Source organism: Ciona robusta, chromosome 1, assembly GCF_009617815.1.
Source record: "Ciona robusta chromosome 1, ASM961781v2".
In the NCBI taxonomy this organism is placed as follows: Eukaryota; Metazoa; Chordata; class Ascidiacea; order Phlebobranchia; family Cionidae; genus Ciona; species Ciona robusta.
This window is the reverse complement of record NC_143235.1, coordinates 7,375,961-7,400,896: the sequence shown is the minus strand read 5'-3', so window position 1 is coordinate 7,400,896 and position 24,936 is coordinate 7,375,961. Positions and strand designations below refer to the sequence as shown.

Genomic DNA, 24,936 nt, shown 5'->3' with positions numbered 1-24,936 from the left:
TAAATCGACATATTTGTGTGCCCCTATAGGATGAAAAAAAGCCGGGAAGTTTAAGATTGACAGTGCTCCCAGCGTCGACAATGGTTCCTCAAACTATTTCTTCTGTTTATGTCGCTTTTAAATTACTCATGACAGAAAATTGATGTTTTTAAGAATGCTAAAGCTGAAAGTATTACTGTTTTGTCATATATTTTACCTCGTTTATTCAACGAAACTGGAAGTGGACCATGGCTCAAGCTCTGATGTGGCAAATAAGCAACTTCAGCAAATCTACCAACATACTAAGAATATGCGTTACGGAAAAGTAAGTAACGTGAATTTTAATATATCAAATCAAGTCAATGTCTATCTATATTTTACATACTGTATGTTGGTGGAAACACATTTTTGATAAAACAACATATACTGTTTGGCAGATCGGAAGATTTCAGTGTGACAACAACTCATCTAACTTACTATATAGTAGAAACATAAATTTATTATTGTTATTTTTTGTTGTAGTCAAGTAGCAAGCATTCATAAATAATAAAAGCTTTATCAAACTGCATCGTCAAATTACACAAGAGTCACAAGTCACAACTTAAAAGTACACACAACCAACACACACTGCCCACTCACAATACTACGGCTGCACATTCCTATTATAAAGTCAATGACATATAGCACACGAAGCCTAAAGAAAGAAAACACATTGGTACACTCGTACACAAGCTGCTTAAACACAATCTCGGACAAATGCTTTGCTAAGCGCAAATCACAATATAGCAAAAGCAAACAAACAGATGTAACTAAGCACACAATTATGTATTTGTTTTTTAGTGTTGGACAGATGCTTTACAACAGCTTAAAGATGGTTGTAGGAACTTGAGCGATGAAATGCAAAGAAGAATTGCTTATGCTTTTGCTCGCTGTCATTTACAGGTGTGGTGAAACAACAGTTGATTTATAATAAAGGTTTACATGCATAACGAGGGTCATACTCGGATACTTCTACCATCATTGTCTTGTGTGTCCTTGAAAGTAGGCACTGTGTGATTGTGCCTGATCATTAATAGGTTTTCTTTTTCTTGATTAATTGGTCATTTGTATATTTCTAATGTTGTTTAAGGTCACAGGGCATGAAAAGTTCTATCTACACCAGTGTCACAAAACATAAACTTACATGTTTCTTTATAAGTTTAGAGTTTTAAAAATGAAAATACATTATATACCAGTTATTCTTTGCCACTTAAAATAAGGTTCATAACCTAACCTACTAATTCCGGGCTCTTGCAGGAGGTAACTTACTAGCACAAAAATTAGCAAAAATTTATGAAAACCTAGAACCATGTTTGTGTAAAAACAGTTTTAAAAATGTTATTACAGAATATTTAAACATCATTTGTGCTCTAGAGTGCAGGACGAAAGATCCCTGTTTGTGAAGTTGAGCAAGAAATGTCTGATTGTACAAGCGATGCTGTTTTGGAGGATGTGGCTTTTAACACTTATACTGAGTTTTTTACACATAGTCAGCAAATCTGTTTTCACTTACAAAGTCAGGTATATAATGTTTATTGTAAAAAGTTAAAGCTTCTGTTGGTTTTTATGAATGCTGTATTTTTATGTATGCTGATTTTGAATTAAGAATAATTATGTTTAAAGAACAAGCTTATCTAATCATATGTTCTACTATATGTGTATAGTCTATGTCATATTGTCATACACCCATACATATTCAATTATTAAAGAGAAAACCATCGCTATCTTAGCTTTCGCATGCAACATTGCAGCAATGGCATGCAAGCTTTTGAGCTTGGCTTGGCGCATCCCTATGACATTGTATATAACATATAGGTGTGGCATGAAGCAACTGAAAACACGATATCTCAACTTGCTGATAACTCCGCGCAAGTGGCAGCTACTTTAGAAACAAGTTCAGAGATTGCCAAGGAAATGGTTGTGAGACAAAATGACAGTTTGAAGAATCAGGAGGAGTTGCTTCGTAATGAGAGATTGCTCCGAGAGAACATGCAAAGATCAGTGCTGGATGTTCAAAGGTCGCATGAAGAAACAAAGATGGTGATCAAGGAGCAACGAGCGCTCTTCGCTGAAGTTTTTGACAGAGTTGCAGGTTTGCATATCTTGTTTTTTGTTAATTGCGATTTTTTATGCTATTTAAACTTAAGTTACATATATATATATCTTAAACTTGTACACCATTTAAAAAGAGAAAAAGCAAGCATTCAATAGGAAAACAAACCCGCAGCTTTTTATCTTGATCATTAATTAAAGTTTCAACACATAATTCTTATAGCCCCAAAAACAATCTGATTGGCAAAATTAATTTATTCAATACAGACTAGATTACCCAGCATAATGCTTTGTTACACAGCTTTACAAAAGACTGTCCTTGGTGAATTCACGAGTGTTTACACGTTTGGATTTTATGTGGGTGCTGCTTTCCTTGCTTATATCATGACTTCCACATCCCGGACTGGATCAGCAAGGATCTGGCTTTTTATTCTCATCACGCTAAACTTTGCAACAGAACGAGCTGTGGTCAACTATCATCTTGGTATATTACTGTTATCTACTTGCAATTAATTTATACCTACTTAATGTCTATACTATTACTAGTTTTAATCGATAAATGACACTTAGATATTTTTGTGAAGCAGAGTAATGTAAGTAACATAGGGTATCCTACTTCATGAACCTACTGGTTGCTTACAAGTTACAAAGATTGTAGATGATTGTTGTTTATTTCTTTTTCTAATAATTAAACTTTTAAAGAAACCGTTAGTGACTGGTTAAGAACAATGTCTGTTAAATCAAATGTCTTGCAAACAACATGAATATCCAAACAACAGTGGTATATGCCATTATTATACGTAGGATCTGGTATCCTTTGTTACCATACATTTGCTCAAACCTCTATGAAATAATGAACTAACTTAACTCATATTCTCATATTTTAAAATAAATTGTATTGTAGCACCAACTTCATCATCTGCTGATTCAATGTACGTTGAAAATACAGTTCTACCTGAAACTGTGTATGATGCTATGTGGATGTGTAGGAAGATCTACACATGTATTGCACTCTTCACAATGTTTATCTGTATTATCAGGTATTGAACCTGCGTGACTGTTAATAATTAGTAATTACATGATTTCTTATAAAAATGGATAAAATGATTTCTCAGTATTTTATATAAAAAATCATGACAAAGTGTTGCATGAAAATGCAACATGCATAAGAATTTTTTATAGTTAAGTTTTTAGTTTTTCAAAAATTATTTTTAGGTCATTAATGGTTAGGTAATAGTATCATTTGGTTTGCTTGTGTGTTGATGAACTACGTTATATTATATATTATAATAATCCAAATAATATTATTGACAGATACAAAGACTACAACAAAATCAACTATAATCTGTTGAATGAAATTAAGCGACAAAATATGGAGTTGCAGACTTTGTTGAAAGAGCAAGGAATTACTTCTATTCACTCATTAAGTCAACTAAACACACCAACTAAACAATTCAATGAACAGGTCTGCGTTTATACCTTCTTTTTATTTTATTAAGTTGCAATATTTAGTGTGATGGAGTGTTTTTCAGTCAATATTTAGTGTGATGGAGTGTTTTTCAGTTCACAGATTTGAGTTAAAACCCAAGGAGTGGTCCATTTGATATATTTGGCTCCGCTCACCTACCTATTGGTGGTTTAAGTGTTTAAGTTTAGGTATCATTTTTAATAGAACTTAGTTAGTAAAAAAAATTTGTGTAAACTTATTTAAAATTTTGTTAGCACACTTTTTATTTTGTCCTTTTTTTTGCAGATGATGTAGGATTTAATTTAGATTTGGTTGAATGAACATAACTAGTTTATACATGCGGCTCGCGTAACACGGCATCGACAATGCCAGAGAGTTACCACGAGTTACCATGTGTGTAAATTTGTGGGTGATTGTTTGTCTGTACGGCTCACAAAACAACCCATTATTGACCACCGAGTTGAAACAAATGTTGTTCACTGTCTTTTTCAAAGCCAAGGCAGATATGCATATGCAGCTCATCACTATGTAGTATGAAACTCAGTATTCTTTGGTTACTATGCAAGTGCCTAACCACTAAGACACTGTGCCATGCATTATTTATAGTATGTTGCACTTATTGTAGACATGCCAAGATTCTTCATTTCTCACAAACACAACAGTAATACCATATGATTCAGAGGATGATACAACATATGTAGCAAGCAACAGGTATGGAAACAATTCTTTCATAAATACATGAAGTACAATTATCAAGTTTTAGTTGTTAAACCTATGTATAGTATAAGGTTTGCTAATTAATTTAAAGTTGCATATAACTGGCCACAAAAAATCATTCATTGCACTTGCCGCAGCTCGATTAAAGTTCAAATATGGTAGTTTTGATGATAGTTTTGTGCCATGTAACGATAACCATTGGCGTATAGTTTTGCAATTGCGTGGGAGTGCGGCAAACACGCAAACACACATTAATTCGGATGTATCTTAACGCAATAGTTAGACCTTCTACGCGACAGGAACACTTATCGCAATGTAACGTGGTTTAATTTGCAAGTGTAATACCGCTCGATATTTTAGTAGCCTGGACTTTATTTACTTGGTCGGCTGCGTAACAAATCGTATAATGTTAACGTAAGTTACCTATTCGTGCAGTACTGCAGTTCTGACGTAACAAACAGCTTTATTTTATCCTAAATCCCGCATTTATACAGCCAAGAGATTCGCAATTGTGACGTAATATAATCAGCTATTTCGCAATAATAGGAATTGTGACGAATGCGTATTACGTGAGAAATACAAACCAGTATTTCGACACGTGTATGTTGGGGAATTACTTGCAAACTTGCAATAAAGTTATCGTCGATAACTTTATTCGTATACATATACCAGTGATTCCGAGAATACATCAACATGGAGCTGCACTACTGGTCATGACTCAAGTTGTAGTTCATTAGCATTGAATGACACGATTACTTCGTTGGTGAGGTCCTTTCACCGATCCTCCACACCATCACGGGAAGATGATCAAATCAAACCAGGAAGAAGAAGAAGATCAAGTGTCAGTTCTAGTGTTTCACTTATGGAACAACTGAGCGAAAGTGTTGTGCAGACCGAGGTGGGACATTTTATTTCTGGTTGGTTACCTATTCACATACAACAGTTGAGTAGTTTATTTATGTAGCTGTGATAAAAAGGTCACAGGTTAATGTAACTAAAATGATGGTCAGTAACATTATGTCTGTGACTCTGTGACATAGCTGCCAACATATTTGTCCTGATATAGTTTCAGGGGTAAAACAGCTTTTGAAACACTAGCGCACACTTGTGTTTACTGGTATTATTACAACTTCCTGCAAAAAAAGGTAAAAACGGCAAAAAGGGGACCAAAATCCTGATAACACTTTAATTTGCCAACATATGATTACAAACTTTGCTTTAAATTGTAACATATGTTGGTATTATTAATTTATTACATTTTATAAATAAAAATGACAGGAAATCGCTTTTTCTTTGAGAGACCAATTTGGGGCCACTACTGACATTTATGTAACTTGTAGTTGATTGTCGTACATTGGCTTAAAAAGTTGACATTAAGTGGAATTAAGCTGAAATTTCAATCATTTACCAGTTGTTTTTTTTTCTGAACAGTTTTGTTATTTCTTGCAACAAAACTTATGTCGATCGAAACATGTGGTCCACAAGTACAAAGTAGAAAATACTATACTTGAAGTTATAAATATAGACTTTGTATAGGCATGTTGAAGCTTAGTCCTAAGATATCCCTGACTTTGCACCTATGGTTTGTGTAGTAGATAGTTGGTAAACATGAGTTACCATAGAATTTTATGTATAGAACTCAAAAACTGCAAGTCACTCTTTAGCTTTAATAAATCTACACAAATAGTTGAAAAATTGTTTTTCTTTAATCTGCATCCTGTATTTGTATTAAAAACATAAAATATATTATATTTAGCTATATATGTACATATTTATATTATGTCTATGATCAATTTAGCCCCATTTGCTGTGTGCTATGTGATTTCTATGGGGGACATAAAATAACTCGTGTTTATATTCGGACTCTGGCTATAATCCACCCTTTTGGAAACTGGTAGTTAAGTGTCTTGAACAAAGACATACACCAGTGGTGGTTTATTCAAGACAGAATTAATTAAACTAAGATATAATTTACGCGTTACTTTTACAGGGTGTTCTGGTTGGTGGTTACAACTTACGCAAGCGAAGATCAAATCCAACCAACCCTGCTCTTGATAAAGAAAGTGTTTCACAATTTGTGAAACGTGTGACTGCTCGTCGTAAACGACTATATAACTAAACTGTCTTGTATGGAATATTCTATTTATATTATCATGATATCCATTGTTTAGATTCTGAACCATTTTTGTTTGAAAATTGTGACCGAACTTTGTATTTAACTTTTCTTTATTTCAACTGTCTTTGCTGCTTTGATAAACTGTGATTCCAGCTTTTTATATTTTCGCTTGAGTTTTGATTGAAATAAAAGATATTTTTGAATGAAAGAGACATAAAGCAGGTCTAATAGAATATACGTTCTTAAAAATATCTTGAAAAACACTGTTCAGGTGCATAAAAAAGCAGGCACTACAATTAAGCCATGTTTAAGTCACAATAATCCCAAAGTGTTTGGGCACAACCCTACTAGCATAGGTACATTGCAAGAACTTCAAATACTAAATATTTGTTTGGTTATCTGCTGTATTTTTATATTATACATTGTGTTTTAATGAAAAGCCTTCGCACACCCCCCTATTTAAACTGAAGTAATGAACCAAGTTACCACCTTTATCCTGTCTATAGTTATACATATTACACAAAAGAATTAAGAATCAGAAGTTATTTATTGTTAAGAGTGAAAGTGGTAGAACATATATGAGCTGCCATAAAACACACAACAGATATATTTCCTAGCTGGTTAATACAGGAGTCGTCACGTTTTACTTGGTTTGTTAATTGCCTTCTTTGCTTTCACCATTTCAACCAATTCCTGTTAAATTACATGTTTTTTTATGCCAAGGCAACTGTTAAGAGTTGGAATAAGTTTTTTTTTCTGCATGGCTGGAATTTTGGGTAAACCAGATGGAATAAATAATAAAACTTGCTTTTATCCTCAAATGGCTTGAAAACGACAGTTGTTTTAACACAGGTGTTCTGTTTCATACCCCTCGTGCCACCTTACGAGTTACCACCATGTAACTTTCCTATTAAGTTATAGAATACTTCTTTCTCACTTAAAGACACAAATATACATAATGATGGTGAGTAGCAGTATTGTGCCTTGAACCAAATGCCCTCTGTTAATAGACAAGTACTCCTACCACCTGAAATAATAAATCGTGGATAGAAATAAACACCTTATATCTTATCATGCATTCCTTCTTTGTTCTTTCCATAACAGCTTCAGATATTCGATCCCATCTTTGTGGAGTTGATGATGGATAAGTTTTCAAAGCTTGTTCCAATCTCTTCTGTTCTTCACCCGTCCATGGTTTAGGGCCATCTGTTTAAATTAAATTGGGTTTTAAATTCCGCAACAATAACAAAACAAATTAAGAGACATAAAATACAATTTGTACGATACTGCAATTGTAAAGATTTTTGTAGGTTTATGCAATACTCCACTCGTAAATAATCGACACCCAGATTAGGAAATAAAACAGTGATGAAACATTAAATTAGTTCAGCAAGTGTTAAAGGGGCATACCAACGCAAAATCAGAATTATGTGTTAATACAAATGTTAAAATGTGATTCATATAAAAAATTTTCTTTGATACGCCCCTTGGGAAAGAAAAGTAGGTATTTAAAAAACCATTATTATGATAAAATCACAACCAGGTTTTAACCTAATCTTTTTGTAATATCGGAGTCAGTTGTTCCATTTTTCTTGCCAGCTTCATTCAGATGTTTTTCTTGAAACTTTTCAAACGCTTTTTGATTCACTTCAGCTTTTAACTCGGATTCTTTGAGATTCTTGGCTCGAGCGAGACATTCCTTACCCGACCTCCCTTTCATGGATGAATGTGTGTTGATGTAATTCGCCACCACCTCCCACCTAAGTAAACCATATTTTAGAAAAAAAACATCTTAAACAGAAATAATCACTTTTAACTAAGTGTGTGTTTTTTATAATATATATGTATTTAGTAAAATAATTAGATTTGAAAAATTTAAAATATTGTTGCACTTTGCACTTGAGATTTTTTCAAGCAAAGGTGATGAAATGTATGGTTACATATTTACTAAACGGTGTTTTATCGCATGTGCTATTTACAAGTACACATATTGTATACGGAGTTAAAAAATAAGTGCTAAAAGTAGTTAAATATCAGAGTTGGTACAAGATATTTTGCAAGTCGCATAGATTATATTTTAACATTTTAAAGTTGAAACATTCACACAACCTGTCATTAGTTCCAGCAGGAAAGAGATTGACTGCTTTAATCAAGATTTTAATATCACTGTAACTCCATGTTTTCTCCTTGCCACTTGAACTTCCATTCACAGCGTTACTCTTTGACTTGGAAGCTGCTTCCAAATGTTTCTGCTTCTCTTGTTCAACTTGTTGCCGAAGTTTGTGAAGCTTTGAATACATTTTTGCATCACATTAAAATTTACTTTAGAAATGAAAAAAAGTGTTGTTTTTGGAACAGAGCTTTCAGATCAGCTTTAGCAGGATAAGCACAACTTAGATGGAATAATATATTTACTTTTTTGTACCGCGACAGTTAAACAACATTTTAACTTTGGCATGGAAAAAGGGCTGTTTTTCAGTAATAACAATTTTCAGATTTATTATAAACAGATGGAGAACTAAAACTTGAATTTAAAAAAAAATTGTAGGCAATAACAATACTTATTTACCTTTTGTTCAATTATATTCTTGCCACTTTCAGTAGATTCTGCATCACTTATCGATTTGTTTAATTCTTGCAATGAAATAAGATTGACTTCAACACACAAGTGATCAATTTGTTCCATCATATTTAACCTTTCTTCTTCAGAATCACGAAAGAAATTATGATTCTGTTTTAAAATAAAGGAATCAATCCCTGTTAGGAATATAAACATAAGCTTCAAACTACAACTTAAAATTTGATATTTCATAAACCTGCTCTTTTTGCAAAAAAGACGGTTTTGTATTTGTCATGCTTATTTTGGGTGCAATAGTTATTACCAAAGTTCAAGACTCCTAATAGCAGAACCCCCAAAAAGTTGTTTTTATTTTCTTACCTTGCAATAGCCTTTTAATTTTTGTCTTTCTTTTTTAAGCATTTTCTTTTCTCTTTCTTTTTCTTTCTTTGCTTCAATTTGTTTACGAACTCTCTCCTCTTCCAACTTTCTTTCTTCATCTTTTATTTTCTTTTGTTTCTCGGCTTCTGCAGCGAGTTTTTCTTCATTTGCTTTCTTTATTGCATTGGCTCGAGCGCTTTTTTCCATTTCCCTTTGATGAAAGATAAAACATTTTTAAACACAATTACAATATCCAAATAAAATTTGCAGCCGACTAAAACTTAGTATCATTTTTTTTTCTGGCTGCACCACTGTATACCTACATGTTTAGCAAACTTAATAACACAGACAAATATTGTATTGTTTTACTTTTTTTTCTTTTCATCCTCTTTATATTGTTTCACACGTGGGTCACATGCATATGCATTATCTACAAGTTGTCGGATTCGCTGGTTTTCTTCTTTCTTCCGGGTGGCTCTTGCTGCTCGATTTTGCTTCTCCATCCATCGTCGCTCGTATGCACTAAATATAAAGTAATTATTTATACACATATATATATATTTCATTAAAAGCCAAAATGGTCTGTGATGCCTAACATGCGTTGTACTGTACACAAGCATTTAAGTTTTGAAATTTTTGAATTTCTGTTTACAACAACAATGTACAATCTTTCCCCAAAAAAATATGTAAAATTTACAACAATGTACAATCCCACTTAGGCACTTACTAGTAAATTGAAAGCCTTTAATGCATTCTATGGATTGGGTTTTATACCTTGTTCGAACATAGGGAAAATCAAGCACAGAAAATACAAAAATATTAAAAAAAATCTTTTAACCTACTCTTCTGCCTTTTCCTTGTTTTCTTCATCTAAATAGGAATACTCCCTCCAAGAGTTAAAGTTATACCAAAAGTTATAAAAATTATCAACTTCCTCTATAGTGGACCACTGATCACCCAGGAAAGGAACATCAGGGTCTAATGACCATCGCATGTTTTGTTCAAATACATCACCGTATACTTTGAAAAAGTTTTCTCTGTAAAAAAAAACGATAGTAATCAATTTTGAATATCTGTTTCCTAGAAACTAATTTTTTTCAATTATAATTTGAATAATTATACTTATATGTATATATAGGCTATAAATAGACATTGTAAATTTTGTGTTTAGTTACACATGTCACATACACATTTAATAATAATGTTAATAACAATTAGCAAGATACAGTTTTTATATAGAGTACTTTAATGTGTAATTCAAAGACTTCAATGCATAAAAACAACACCAACACCATATAGATACAACCATTATAACGCGAATGAATATTAAGAAACATTAGTTTTAATCCCAGATTCCCTGGGAAACATTGCTTACCGTGATGATTTATTATTTGGTGGAATGTAATCTTCAAAGTTTGGGTCTATGCTGTCATAGGATCGTCGTGATTCTAATGAGCCAAGTATCTCATATGCACGAGTGATGCACGTGAAATAATCATCAGCATCTCTTCCCAACTTTTCACCAGCCCTTCTTCTTTTGTCTGGATGGTGTTTTAAAACCATTTTTCGATCTAAAAAATTAAACAGTATCTGTTAGGACAAAATTGGTGATGTATAATCAGGGGTATAATGTAACTACAAAACCATTTCTCCAAAGCAGGCAATTTTTACCCCTTACTTGATACACAACTACAAAGCTGTTTGAACAGGTTCAATTTTTAATGTATTATAAAATTCATTCTTTACAGGCAGTTATGTTTTATAAATATACACCTATGTGAACATTATGTACAAAATTAAAATCTTACAGGCAAATTTGATTTGCTCCGGTGTCGATCGATGCCTTAACTTAGGAAGTCCCAACACAGCGTAATGATCTTGTTCTTTCCAGTGTTTTGGATCCAAACTCTGCAAAATAACACAACCATGACTGTCGCCTATTTTTAGACGACAGGGTACAACCTATTTCAAAGCTTGGTTTATTTACAATGAACTCAATGAATGATTGGAGTAACTCTGCAGAATGAATTAGTTAAGGAAAGGCACAATTATGTGCGTGACGTATACACGTACAAAGACCATATTCGTCTAATTTCTGGCATGGTGGGGGGACACCTGCTGTTATACAACTAATGTATATTAATGTTGCTGTCTTTAATAATCATTAATACACAATTAAGCTTCAACAAAATTGGGCGAAAATTCCAATCTGACACACATGTTCACTATGCCAACAGAACTAAGCTTTGCACAGATTATCTTCTGATAAAATTATGTCTTGTTAAGAATAAAGCTAGTAGTTATAAATCCGCCCTTTGTTATTAGCTAACCTCCATAACTACCAACTTCTAACACTTTCCACCAGCTTACCTTGATATCAGGATATTCCACTAGAACCAGGTCCTCGTCTTTTATTCTACCCAGTGCTTTTTGTTTCTCTACGATTCTACGGAGACGAACGCGTTTTCTTATTAAATATTGATTAATAAAATTCCCAACCACACCTGCAATAAAACTTTGTATAAAATGTTGGAACAAGGGTGAAACAACTATAATACTTACCTGGATAACCATACGAAATAGCGACTGTCCAATTCTTATACTTTGACCTGGACATCTTGGATACTTTCTGATAGTTAGATCATAGGTTGCATGTAAATGTGTATTGTCGTGGGTTTGTAATATACGGTACTTTCTGTTGTATCAAGTACCAATTTGTCTGTTCTTGTGTAACAAACGCACAAAAATAATAAAAGAACGAAGGAAAACAAAAAATGCATGGACAACTATAGAAATCATAAACTTTAACAAAATCGTTTGGTCATAGACAAGTTATTTATAGTTTAGTAATAGGTCATATTTTCTGTGGTTGTAATTCTACCTAACACGTTCGTAACAACTAGATAAAACTACAACAACTAAAAAACTACTTGACATTATGTGCGTGGCACGTACAGCAAACAAATATTCCACGAAAAATGATTTACAGGTGCACCCATTAACAACCAGAATGCTGAACCACGTGACCAATAAGTGCATGGGTGTCGCGCGCTTTTCAGACGAAAGATATTTTAATTGAAACCTTCATCACAGCGTGTAAGTAAATTTGTGTCTTAAATGTATATCATCGTGTTTAACTATTTTTAAATTGCTGGTGATAACATAACGTTTTGCTATTCTTGCTATAACTATTTTCATAGGTGAAAAAAATGTGTCCGACACAGTCCTGGTTAGATAGAGTGAAACATATATTCAGCCTTACATTAGAATAAATCATTTAAAAAATAATCAGTATATATAATTAATTTGTATAAAGTATACATCATCCTCTGGCTAGTGACCAGTGACAATTTTCATTTCTAAATGATCCTCCAGTATCACTGGTAACCACTTTATATTTTTTTGCGAAAAACTAGTGTGTTCATGTTCATAATTAAGAAAATGGTAAAACGCCAAAAAAAAATAAATTCAAAGTGCGTAGCCTTAATATGAAGATGAATTTGAACAGAAATAAACATAAGTGGAAGCACGAACATGCACATGTAATAGATACCTTTGACATAAAGGTCGTCACAACGTTGGAATATTGGTTACAACATTTGGTTTTTATCCAATGTTTTTCAACGTTGGAATATGCATTCTTATTTTCTATTGATTATGATGTCATATAATCATAAATCTTAACTTTGTTCAATTCACAAAGCTCGTATGGAAACTACAGAAATACCAGTAAATATACTTTTTCAAGTATTTCAAATAAATTTTTAATGCCTAACTTTAAAAACAGGCTTAAGGAACAATTGATGATGACAAAAAATCTAAGATGACAAGTTTAATTGGTCACTAACTATAAGATTACCAAAAATAATACCCAGAAAGTTACATAAGTGTTAACTTACATGCAGGCAGGAAGGGTGTGATTCATTATTGCCAAGACGCCAACTATTAACTCCAACAATTACTATTTAATTGAGTGACTTATATATTGCCTGTCTCCTGTCTGTTTTTGCGAACACTGTCTCTCTAGTCTTTATCAGTATAGGGTCCTGCTGCTCCTGCATGGTTCTGTTACCATCGCGGTTTTAGTGTAACTGTTAAGATTTAGTTATTATGTGTTCAGCTATTAACATTGTTGTTTACTTCTTCTATTACGCATGTTTATGTTGTTTTTCTTTCGTTTCCTGCCAGTGTACTGTGACGCAGAATAATTTTCTTTGTAGTAAATATGCAGTTACTTTTTTAAACCGTAATTTTGGTTTCCATATAATAAACCCAAGTGCAATGCCTTATAAATTTTACATGTTTGATAATAATTTACACAGCATAGACTTACCTGATTTAGTAATAAACTGTTTGTTTTTTCATTTATCCCTTGTATCTCGTGTGTTTGTTTTTTGATGTGTTACATGCGATTCAAAGTTAAGTTGAGAGTTTATATGCCTCAAACGATAGTTGACCTTGAATTTGCAGTTTAAATTAATAGTTTTACATGTGATCAGTTTTTAATGTGGTCTAAGAATAATATGTATTTAACTTCAATTATACATCAGTTCTAGAAGTTTTGTAAAGTAGATAATCTAATTACACTGTATTGATAAGTATTCAACATGGATGATTGGAATCCACAAGAAGAAGCTTTTCAAAACAAAAGATTTAACTCTGAAAATGGTGGGAAGAAGCGAGAGAAGTACACGCTTTATGTAGTAGGAATTCCCCCTGAACTAAGCAATCGAGCACTGAGTAATCTGTTCAGCTCCTATGGACAAGTACTGCATGCAAACGTTCTTCCACAAAAGCATGATGGTTTGCCAAGGGCTGGATTTGTTGACTTCAACTCATCATCAGAAGCTGAACTTGCAATTAGAAAGCTTAATGGCACTCGAATTGGTAGATTTAATTTGAAAGTGGAACATGCACGTCCAAGGTCAACTAATAGCAATGGTAGCACTGGCTACATGGATTTGATAAAGAAACTTGAAAAGGCTCCTTTGATTGAAAGTGACCTGAATATGTTGGTTCAATCTGTAGAAGAAAGAATATCAAAGAATCCTTTACATAGTGCGGGGGGTGATGCTGGGATTTTAACGGAAAAAGTAAAACAAACAACAAGTCATGTTGAAAGTGACAATGAAGATGGAAAACCTATCAAGAAATATTGTGAAAACAACAATTATTTAGAAACTGTTCCACAAAAACATTGTAATGTTTGTGGAAAGGTGGCAAGCAAACTTTGTAGCTCTTGCTCATCGGTGTATTATTGCTCTGTGAATTGCCAAAAACAAGATTGGTTGGATGGTCACAAGATGCAATGCAAGCAAGTGAAGATAGTAAATGATAAAGAAAGCAAAGAAGTTGGAAATGATGAACCATTGATAGTGGTTAACGATTCTATTTTAAAAAGTTTTGAAAAACATATAAACTCAAATGTAAGTAAGGTTGTAACTGCAGTTAAACCTTCTACATCTTGTGAAGAGAATAAAGTAATTACTCAACATGTGGTGGAAAATGTAAGCTGTGATCTAGAAGTTGAGCAAGTGCCTCCAGAAAGTAAGAGTCAGTTAACAGACTTCAGCAACATCATGGTTGATTCTACATTAGATCTCACAGTTTGTGACTTGGATATTGCTAACAGCGCCATTCTGTGCAAAAGCAGTAACGTTGAAGCTGAAAAAACATTGGATTGTTTACAAGAACAAATTAACAAGTACTATTGTAAAAACGAAGTTGGGAAGTTGGAAAACTTCCGTGTTGGTGTACTGTGTGCTGCAGTATTTGTGGAAGACAACCAATGGTATAGAGCTGTAATTGAAAAAGTAAATTCTCAATCTGGAAAGGCTTTTGTAAGATTTATTGATTATGGAAACACACAAATCATGATGAGAAATGCATTAAAGATTTTAAAGGAAGAATTTACAACATTGCCGGCTTTTTGTTTGACCTGCTTACTTTTCACTCCTGGTGTTTATTCTGGTTGGCAACCTGAAGCTAAGACATTTCTATCGGAAGTTTTGCAAAAGAATGGTATTTGTATAAAGTTTACTGTAAAGGAGATTGTCAACAGGTACAGATATGTTGGTGAAATCAAAAGTGATGATCTAAGTCTTAACAAAGAGTTTCTCGAGAGAGGGTTTGTAAAGAAGAGGTTACAAGAAGCACAAAAGTCAGAATTTGACAAGCCACACTCTTCAAGTTTGCCATCGGAGAACCAAGATGTGTCACAAAGTAAATCAACAGGAACTGTTGAGATGAAGAAAGTTTTACCAAATCCAAGTCGCCGACCAACACAAAGTTCAGTTTCACTATCTCCCAGCAACTTGATGAAACATCAAGTTACAAAGACTGCACTACATATCAAGGAGGTTGAAACACCAGAGCAGCAGTTTCAGTTACTAATATCTCATGTAAATAACCCATGTGACTTTTATTGTCAGATTGTGCAGCAAAGTTTGGCAGATTTGTCAAATTATTTACAAGAAATGACAGCTTATTTTACCACACAAAATGCATCTAACAGCTGGAACATTGATGTCGGCACAATTTGTGCAGCTCAGTTTACGGAGGACAAGATGTGGTATAGAGCTGTTGTGTTAAATAAAGATGAGAAAATCCAAGTACGATTTGTGGATTATGGAAACACAGAAGAGGTTTTAAAGGCACAAGTTCGACCATTACCTGAGCAGTTTCGATCACTCCAAATACAATCATTCCATGCCTGTCTTGCTCATTCCTTCCCAATTGATGGTCAAGAATGGAGCCAAGAATCAATTAATCTTATGAAGAAATGCCAGAATCACCCCTTTGTTGCTAAAGTTAATGAAAAAACACGAGGTCTATCATCTCTTACTATTTATATTGACGATAACTTAACATTGAATGATCACCTGGTACAAGCTGGCTTTGCATCATCTGCTCCACCAAAGGTTGAAACTTCAGTGGTTAAAATACTTTACACTGATAAACTACCTGTTGTCGTCCCACCACTACAAAGTTCTAAGCCAGTTTCTATCAATATTACAGAAGTTTCTCTGGATGGTCATTTATACTGTCAGCTCATTTCAGATGATTTGCTTGGTGTCTCCGAATGCACAACAAAGCTGACAAAACATTGTAATAATTTTAAATCTTTATTATCCACACCAGAAGTTGGTAAAGTATGCTCGGCATATTATGAAAAGGATAAATGTTGGTATCGAGCTCAAATCACCAACCTCACTGAAGGCAAAGCAGAGGTTGTGTATCTGGATTATGGAAATTCTTTGAAAGTTCCAATAGAACAACTTCAAAACTTGCCCGAAGAATTTGCATCTCCATCAGCTCAAGCTATCAAGATACGCTTGGCTGACTGCACATTCCCGACAAATGGATGTTCCGAAGAAATGCTTTGTTTGATTCAGAAACTGATGAACTGTCCATTGGATGCAAAGTTCCTCAGTGTAAAAGGCCAAGCAGAATATTCTGTTAAAATACCAGAACTACTGAATCTTCTTATTTGCCACAAATTTGTTAAATATACTTTTTAAGTAAATGTGACTAACTGTTACTACCAGTAAGGTTGTAAGTCATAACTTTGCATAATTAGTAATCCATAAACATAATTTCAAGAATAGTTTTTTGTTAATGTAAGAAATAACATTAAGTTAATAATTTTCAATTAATTTAACCTTTTTATTCACTTGTGGTTACTTTTTACATAAAACTTTCGAATCCATTTTTGAGGTTCTCTAAGTTAAATGTTCCAATAAGTTTTGTCAATTGTGCTTTTAGTTTTAATGATAAATCATGTTGTTGCCATTTTTTTTATAACAATAGTGCATCTTATATATTAAGAATTTTCAGTTAATATATAATTGTATAATGTAACAGTAAAGATAATGTCCATAAAGTAACCCATACATTTTTCTGAATTTGAAAGTGTATATCTTTTTTGTAACCTGTAGAATTTGCATATTTGAAAAAGTGGTTTCTGGTTGAAATGATGTCTTGTTTTCCAAACACGTTCCACCTCTTGGTGCAAACACTTCCATTCCGTTCTTAGTTTTCAACCTTCATTAAAATTTCGTTTTAGTATGATTCATTTTATCATTATGAATTAATTTCAGCTTAGTTCAGTCATTACATAGTTTCATATTCCGCTGTCAATAGCTTCAGGTTGATTGTAACCCTAATGGGGTTTTCCCAATACTTTACCACTGATTGTAATACATTAGGCACAGGAACAACTAAACTTTAGAAAGTCGTAAAACTTTATTTTAGTGTTTCTTACTCTTTGTAGGCATGACCCAAAACCTCAGCATAAATTTATAGTGAGGCAAGCCAAATTTTTGAACTAAGTTTTTTAAAGCTATGCGAGACTTCCTTACTGAACCAAATTAAATGGCCACTTACTTTTTGGTTGTGACAAAAAGATTGAGAAAGACTGCAGATGTTGATCATCCACCTACATGTTTTTGTTAAAAATATGATTAAATTTGATCCCGTCAAAGCTTACAAGAAGTTTTCAAATATTGGTATAAACAGCTAAGCATGTAGGTTTCATATCAGTAAACATTTTAGAAACTAAACTTCAACAATACCTTAAATGACATTCCATGCTTCTGCATACATGACTTGGGGCTTGGTAATGACATTATGATGCTCTTTTCTATAATAAAGAAATTTAAATTGCTCATTGTTTTGCTCCAGTGATAATTGTTTAAAAACTGTCAGTTTAATCAACTTCATACTGTACTCTGTACTGTAAGCTTATACTTATGAGGAAAGTAGTAAGTGTTTTTTTATTTTTAAAAACTTATTATAAACTGAACTAGATTAGCAAGTCAATCAAAATTACTTATAATTAACACAGATTTTAATATAATTAAGCTGCACGACCAATTTCAAATTTTTAATTTTTACCGTTTTTTAAAACAGTAATGGTATGTTTCATAAAAAAAGTTTCCTCAGCAAACAAAAAAGTGAACACAGATGTTTCAAATTTTTAATAATTCGGTTAGGTATAATTGTGGTTCACTTTTTACATAAAACTTTCAAATCCATTGTTGGGTGCAACTGTTAATTTGTCCCAAGTAAATCTATCATTTTTTCATGACATAGTAGTAGAATTTTTATAAAGTAAGAAATTCAACAGTATTTAATGGCAGTAACAAAACCATACCAGCTGCATAGTTCAAAAAATGGTTTCTGGTTGAAATGATTTCATGCTTATCCATCATGTTCACAGTTTTAAAATGCTGTAATTGACATTCTTTGCTTTTCAGCTTAGTTCAGCAGTTAAAAATATTAGGCACAACAAACCTAGGAAATAACAGAATTACCTTTAAATTATAAACGGATAGTGAATCATTGACAAAAGTCTGTGCTAACCACATAAAACAGAATTTGTGAATGGCACCAAGATAATGCACAAAACTCTTTCAATAACCACAACAACAAAAACCCAAATTAGAAACCAGTTCTGTTTAAAACAAAAGCCAATTGATGTGCATGTTTCATTTCTCTGTATATCTAAGAATTTTGATTTCTTTTGTATCAAACAGCAGATCAGTTTTAGCTGGGTACACCACCCTCACGTCTCCTTTCTCATCTTCAACTCGAACTTGTTGTACCACGAGCGTGTGATTCGGATTTTCAGTATTTTCCTCATCACTAGAATCATCATAGAAGTCTTTCTCTTTATTAGTCTAATGGAATAAACCAGTGTTGTTTTCTGTGGCATTTTATTTCAATTACATAATAAATATTTAAATACAACAAACAAATAAATTTAAGTTTCTGTATCTCATCAAGCAAATACTAATAGAAGAAACAAGTTATATGAAGTGCTGTAATGGCATAAAAACGTTATTTTCACCAAAAAAGGCTTTAAAACTAACTTTGATTGCTGTTGAATAACATCCAAGTTCAACAAGACGTTTCAAAAATTCATCCAGAACATCTTTGCATGACCTTAATGACTTTGTGCCAGTTACCTGGGAAGTATGGGTAAAATATTAGAAGAAACCAAACAACACAAATAAAACTTAATTCACTTGATTCCCAAACTCTTACTTCAACAAATATATCGGTAGATTCTGGAGATATCTTGGTTGCATCACAGTTGGTTAATGGTGGAAGAGATATAATGCAATCATCTGAACTTCTTCGAAGAAATGCAAATTGCTCCTGATCTTTCAGCATTGATAAATATCTGTTTCCATAAATTACCAATTTAATTCACTTCAGAATATTAACTTTAAACTCTTAAACGCAAAAGGATTGAAATGTTAGTTTTACATCTTAAAATGAGGTCAATAGTAATCTCCTATTTTTTAAGTATTTCTGCTTCCAAATCTTTGATAAAATTAGTTTTAAATAACAATCTGGACTTAAACTTACAAAACTAGCTTTAACGATATAAAGTTATGGATAAAATAGATTGTAGTTCCATTTAATGAATACATTTGAACCACTATGTCTAAGCCACAGTACTGCATGGTGCATACAGTTAAAAAATAATAAATCTATCCTTAGTAAAAAAAAATACACAACATTGTGCATTCAGAATCAGCATACTTATGAATCCCAGACACTTGATTTCTTTTTTTATCTTTCCTCATATTTTCTGCTTCGCTGCATAACCTCTTGTAAAATTCTAGGGCTCCAACTGCTGCTTTTCGACCAAGTGGATGTATCTGTCAACACAAAAATTATTACTATATAACACTTTGTGATAAATATACAAAACATTATTACTGTACTCGAAAAATTTCAGTGCCAGACCTTTTATATAAACTTTCATGGAGTCCAATAGTATCAGTATGTAGAATTATTTCGTAACCAACTAACCATTGGTTTTGATTACAAATCACTGTAGAAATATTTTGTTACAAATTAGGCCAAACAAAGCCATACATAATTTATGAATTTAAAAATAATAAAATTTGGTGGGAACCCACTGCACAGATACTATAGAGCATTGGTTGATAACCGGATTGATAGATTTTGATTTTTTAATTTTTGGTTGGTGTTTAATATAATTACCTTAAATGTATTGGGTGGTTGTGCATCATATTCAACAAAACAAGTTTTAAGTGCTGACATATCATGGGTTGCTATGGTGGCAATAGTTCGTTTACCACAAACCTCATCATGAAGTCTTGTCTAAAAAATAAGAATCTCATCACTTATGTTGCATTTATTATTTTGTAGGTTTAATCCAAACAGCATATTACCTGCAGGGTGATAAAGTTTTTGTATTTGTCACCAGTATCAAGAGTTAAACCGCGTAGAATACAACACACTATGAAAGGTCGGACCTCTCTTGCTTCTTCATATACCACCACCCTGAAGTTTTCTACAACAAAATTGTCCAATATATGAGCGAAATTTTATTAACACATCAATTGCAAGTAATATATTTTACCTGGAACAGCTGTTGATTGTTCTTCAACTTTAAGAACTTCAATAACGCATTTTATCAGTTCATCAATATTCTCTGCCTCCTGTGCCTTTTGGTCCTTTAACTTTTTTCTTGCCCCTTTACCAGCGGATTGTTTTTCATTTACATTTTTTGATTTGCTTTCTTTCTTCTTACTTTGACGTCCTTTGCTACGAATGTAATCCATAATTGACTTTTGTGAGCTGTCTTGGTCAACCAATTTACGCAGTCTCCTATCTTTAAGTGGATTGCTTTTAAAGTTCACTTGTTTTAATTTTAAACAACAACCGATGTTCTTTGTTAGTTCATTCAGTTGATTATTGGACAAATCAAAAACTTTTAGCATTGTAATTTCTTCTATTTCATCCTTCACATCTTCAATGGCATTGTGTGATGCATGTATTTCTGCAAGACGAGCACTCAGTGGCAGTTCAAACAAACAGTGAGGAAGTTCAGTAAACTTGTTTGTTGAAATATCTAAAACCGCTAGGTTTGCCAAAGCTTTTGCACTTTCAGGTACATCACTTAAAGAATTGTGAGCAACATTAAGTGTTTGAAGATTGACCAGATTTCCCAAATTTTGTGGGAGTAGAGTTAGAGCATTTTGAGACAAATCCAGTATTTTGAGTGTTATTATATTACAGGCACATGCAGGAATTTCAGTTAACAAATTCTGCCTAAGAAACAACTGAGACAAATTCTGCAAATTCTCCAACTTTGGATTTAAACATTTTACTCCTAAAGAATTTACTTCAAGAAAATTGAGCAATGATAGTTCATAAAGATCATCAGGAAGACACCCGTCTGCATCATCAACCTTCTTCTTTAACTCCGGACCTTTCAAAACTAATTCTCTTCTTTGTTCTTCCTTTGCCTGTTTAATTTCAGACCAAATGTGTGACATATTATCCGCACTTCCAACTTCCCTATATTTATCTGCAACACATGTAATGTCAAAGGTTGTACAATAAATGAATAATTTCCAAATTCACATACATTTAAACCGTGAAAATCTACAAAGCAATAGGTATCACTGGTTATGAAATTGTTGCTTATGTTAAAAACTACTATTTAAATTATCAAGTTAAACATAAACCAAAACTGGATAACAAATATATTATACGAAAGCTAAACACGGCAATGGAACAAATAGAGTCCAGCATGACAACCAAGAGTGTTATTGTTTTCCTACGTGTGTTTTACATTGAAACTACAAGTTGAACTTTTTTCCGGTCTATTTCATTTACTTAAGATGTGTCCATAGCTTCTTGAACGGTCTCTGACACAATATCGAACTTTATCGGTTTCACCACCTTGGATAAAACTTCTGTTGTACCAGGTTTATATTTATAATTGCCTTGTCTCACTCCCTTCTCATTGGCCACATCAAATGGACGAAGATATTCTACCTTCATGTTGTTTCCAATAATGCACAGATCAACATTAGAGCCAGATCCAAGATCATTGAAGATACCAGCAGCCACAGCATCACGAACCAACTTCATTGCTTCAGGTCGTTTCATGTTTGGTTTGTAACCCATTTCAAATGTTGCCATGGCAGCAAGAGAACCAGACCCCATTGTAACATAGGGTAACTTATCAGTGGACCCATGAGGGTGAATACTATAGAGATGAGCTCCATTACAATCTACTCCTCCCAGCACCAAAGCAGCACTGACATGACCTTGATATCGGTACAGATACTGCTTCAACATTCGATTTGCAGTTGCTACCCTTGTTGGTCGTCCAGTATTGTAACGATGAAGCTGCAAGTTTGAAGAGATCATTTGAGTTGTCATCTCTGTATCTGCAGCAGTGCCAGCTCCACAACAGTAAATGTTGGGAGCAATGTAGTGAATTTTAGAGCAATTTTTATCAGCCACAATGGTATCTTCGGTTGCACGAGTATCAGCCCCAAGAATTACACCTCCTTCGAAAACCATTCCCACAATAGTTGTCCCTGTCTTACGAGTCTTGGGAGCAACCATACCTTTCTTTTCTAAATGTGCATTCCGTGTACAGTTATCGAAGGTAAAACCTCCATTTGGTATTTCAACGCACGTCAGGGTTGTAGCCATACTTTTTTGTATTAAACGATAATTAACAGCAACCCAACTCTAAAATATCTGGTCTATCAAATAAATGTTTAAGCTATGCAGCAAAACGTTAAGAACCATAAAGTTAAATGCTATATTATACCTGTTTATTTTCCTTTATAATTAACTCATCGGCGCCTTGGCACAACGCACAATGGGAAGCGTGTCTGTTTCTAACTCAAGAATTAATCTAATGCCTTTAAAACAGAACATCCGTGGGTGCTGGTGAAGTTCCTTGCCCCGCCATGCGATGGTAAAATAAGTTACATTCATTCATTTATACGCGACATTCTTCTTCGTGATTTATTTTATCAAAAGTGCTTGCTCATAATTTCTTTCGATACGCATGAGTGAACTCCCCACTAAACTATGGTGTCATAGATGTTTTAGTAATTCGCCGACTGAATGTATTTGTTATGCAGCATTGACTTTCTGTCTGGATAGTTGTTTTTTATTGTTACGTGGCACCTAAGGTATCTATGGTGGCACATGTATCGGTTGGGTATGCTCCGCGCACAGATATTTAATATATTCAAGAGATCCAAGATCTAATGTGTGAGCACGTTTAAAACTAATTAGCATAGTAATAATTACCCCTTTTACTACAACGGTCGACTGAGCGCGATCAAAAAACAAACCCAAAGTAACCAACAAAGCGGGTTTCAATTGCTATTGGTGGCTGTGAAGCAGTAGGTAGATGCATTTATACATGTATTATAACTCATAAAGACCTATGATGTATAAGGATTAAGTAATTGGTAAAGAATATGTGTAAATACGCTTTGTACAACTCCCATACCCTTGTAAACTTACATTAGTTAACCTTGTCGTCGCTTAGAAACGCTTGTTCTTGTGAATTTGGATAAACCGTAAATACGCAGTAATTAGGTGATGTTGGAAGTTAATATTATTCATATGATGTTTAATTAAAAACAATATGTTAATTACGATTAATGATAATACGGTATAAGAGTAGTGCATTTAATCCCTACTTAATTGGTATAGTTAAGTAGGATGGGGGAAGATGGGACACTTTGTCAGACGATACCTTTTTTATTTTTTTTACGGACCTCCCTTTAAAAAAAATCAAGAAAATAATGTTACAGGGTTTTTCGACAATGTTACACAACTTTATGAAACGCGCGTCAAATCTGATTACTATTTTTTAAAATATATAAAAAATATGTAAAAAAACACAGTATTTTTTGAACAGGTAAAAAATGCGAAATAGTAATTAAGTTGCTTATTTTGAATGCTTGCTGAATTATAATAAAGCTGATAATTTTTTTATTTTTCAAGGGTGGACCATTAAACTAGTTTCATGTCTTCATAAAACAGCCTTGAATATTTCGAACTGTTTGTTTTTCTTTCATAAAACTAGTTTTAGTTTTGTGGAAAAAACTGAGATATAGTACAATGGGGGGAGGTGGGACTCTTAAGCACATATTGCCAAATATTTCCAAAATCAAAATAGATGACGGTTTTTGGGTAATACCACGAATTAGTACTATCATTCCTTTATTAATTGACACCAATTTAATAAAAATTTAATAAAACACACGAGGAGTTATTTACCAATCCGCACAACAGGTGGAATTTTACAAATTCGAAAACACACAGGATAAGATGGGACAGTTTAAAATCGTTGTTAATTTTGATTATTAAGTGTATTTATAAATAGAAATATACGTAAATAACACGAAATAATACTTTACGCTTTGAAAATTAGGTCTAAACATTCATTTTCTTGCCCTACTGCTATAGTTTTTAACATGTTACCTATACATTCTATTATTGCGTAACAATTAGTATTGTTTGAACGACAATGGGTAATGTTCGAACATCAATGGATAAATTTTGTATCCTACAAATGTATATGAACAGGCAATAACAGAAAATTGATAATAAATATTGATAAAGTTTTTATTTTTTCTACAAATTGGGTATTACTACTCTGTTTTTGGCACAAGCCACTTCTCATAAATTATCACCAAGTGCAAATGACCAAATTTGGAATATAATTTCAAAATATCTTTTCATTATATCAGTATCTTGTAGTTGAAAACCGCCTGAGGTATAAATTACTAAATTAAAAGCAAATCTTTCAAAGTTTGG

General features: G+C 33.1%; 5 protein-coding genes and 1 long non-coding RNA gene across 8 annotated transcripts; 2 read left to right on the top strand and 4 right to left on the bottom strand.

Annotated features, from left to right (window-relative positions):
* Window positions 1-54: 54 nt before the first annotated feature.
* Window positions 55-6,589, top strand: LOC149742428 (uncharacterized). 2 transcript variants are annotated; one of them, XM_089878197.1, is made up of 10 exons: window positions 55-304; window positions 820-921; window positions 1,393-1,539; window positions 1,834-2,110; window positions 2,372-2,554; window positions 2,975-3,110; window positions 3,385-3,535; window positions 4,164-4,249; window positions 4,928-5,197; window positions 6,246-6,589. In XM_089878197.1, exons 1-10 carry the CDS (start codon window positions 143-145, stop codon window positions 6,334-6,336), a joined length of 1,605 nt encoding a protein of 534 aa, XP_089734323.1. In that variant the 5' UTR covers window positions 55-142; the 3' UTR covers window positions 6,337-6,589. The 2 variants fall into 2 exon arrangements, with proteins under 2 accessions (XP_089734323.1, XP_089734332.1); XM_089878206.1 differs by having other exon boundaries at window positions 59-304; window positions 4,928-5,153.
* A 310-nt stretch (window positions 6,590-6,899) lies between these two features.
* LOC149742427 (dnaJ homolog subfamily C member 2-like) lies at window positions 6,900-12,088 on the bottom strand. Its single transcript, XM_089878094.1, has 12 exons — window positions 11,872-12,088; window positions 11,680-11,813; window positions 11,118-11,217; window positions 10,685-10,880; window positions 10,152-10,346; window positions 9,679-9,831; window positions 9,310-9,520; window positions 8,941-9,102; window positions 8,481-8,659; window positions 7,923-8,131; window positions 7,432-7,577; window positions 6,900-7,064 (listed from the first exon to the last, which is right to left on the bottom strand). Exons 1-12 carry the CDS (start codon window positions 11,924-11,926, stop codon window positions 7,008-7,010), a joined length of 1,797 nt encoding a protein of 598 aa, XP_089734220.1. The 5' UTR covers window positions 11,927-12,088; the 3' UTR covers window positions 6,900-7,007.
* Window positions 12,089-13,916: 1,828 nt separating this feature from the next.
* LOC149742426 (tudor domain-containing protein 1-like) lies at window positions 13,917-17,379 on the top strand. Its single transcript, XM_089877953.1, has one exon. The coding sequence runs from the start codon at window positions 13,917-13,919 to the stop codon at window positions 16,827-16,829; it is 2,913 nt and encodes a 970-aa protein (XP_089734079.1). The 3' UTR covers window positions 16,830-17,379.
* On the bottom strand, window positions 17,241-18,605 carry LOC149742425 (uncharacterized). The gene is made up of 4 exons (XR_016385055.1): window positions 18,464-18,605; window positions 17,883-17,950; window positions 17,695-17,746; window positions 17,241-17,352 (listed from the first exon to the last, which is right to left on the bottom strand). It is a non-coding gene; the product is annotated as an uncharacterized LOC149742425 (long non-coding RNA).
* LOC149742424 (leucine-rich repeat-containing protein 47-like) lies at window positions 18,604-21,629 on the bottom strand. 2 transcript variants are annotated; one of them, XM_089878124.1, is made up of 7 exons: window positions 20,711-21,629; window positions 20,520-20,641; window positions 20,329-20,448; window positions 19,861-19,979; window positions 19,357-19,495; window positions 19,182-19,277; window positions 18,604-18,989 (listed from the first exon to the last, which is right to left on the bottom strand). In XM_089878124.1, exons 1-7 carry the CDS (start codon window positions 21,627-21,629, stop codon window positions 18,798-18,800), a joined length of 1,707 nt encoding a protein of 568 aa, XP_089734250.1. In that variant the 3' UTR covers window positions 18,604-18,797. The 2 variants fall into 2 exon arrangements, with proteins under 2 accessions (XP_089734250.1, XP_089734259.1); XM_089878133.1 differs by lacking the exon at window positions 20,329-20,448.
* Window positions 21,630-21,656: 27 nt separating this feature from the next.
* LOC149742423 (proteasome subunit beta type-7-like) lies at window positions 21,657-23,126 on the bottom strand. Its single transcript, XM_089878286.1, has one exon. It carries the CDS (start codon window positions 22,801-22,803, stop codon window positions 21,973-21,975), a length of 831 nt encoding a protein of 276 aa, XP_089734412.1. The 5' UTR covers window positions 22,804-23,126; the 3' UTR covers window positions 21,657-21,972.
* Between the last annotated feature and the right edge of the window lie 1,810 nt (window positions 23,127-24,936).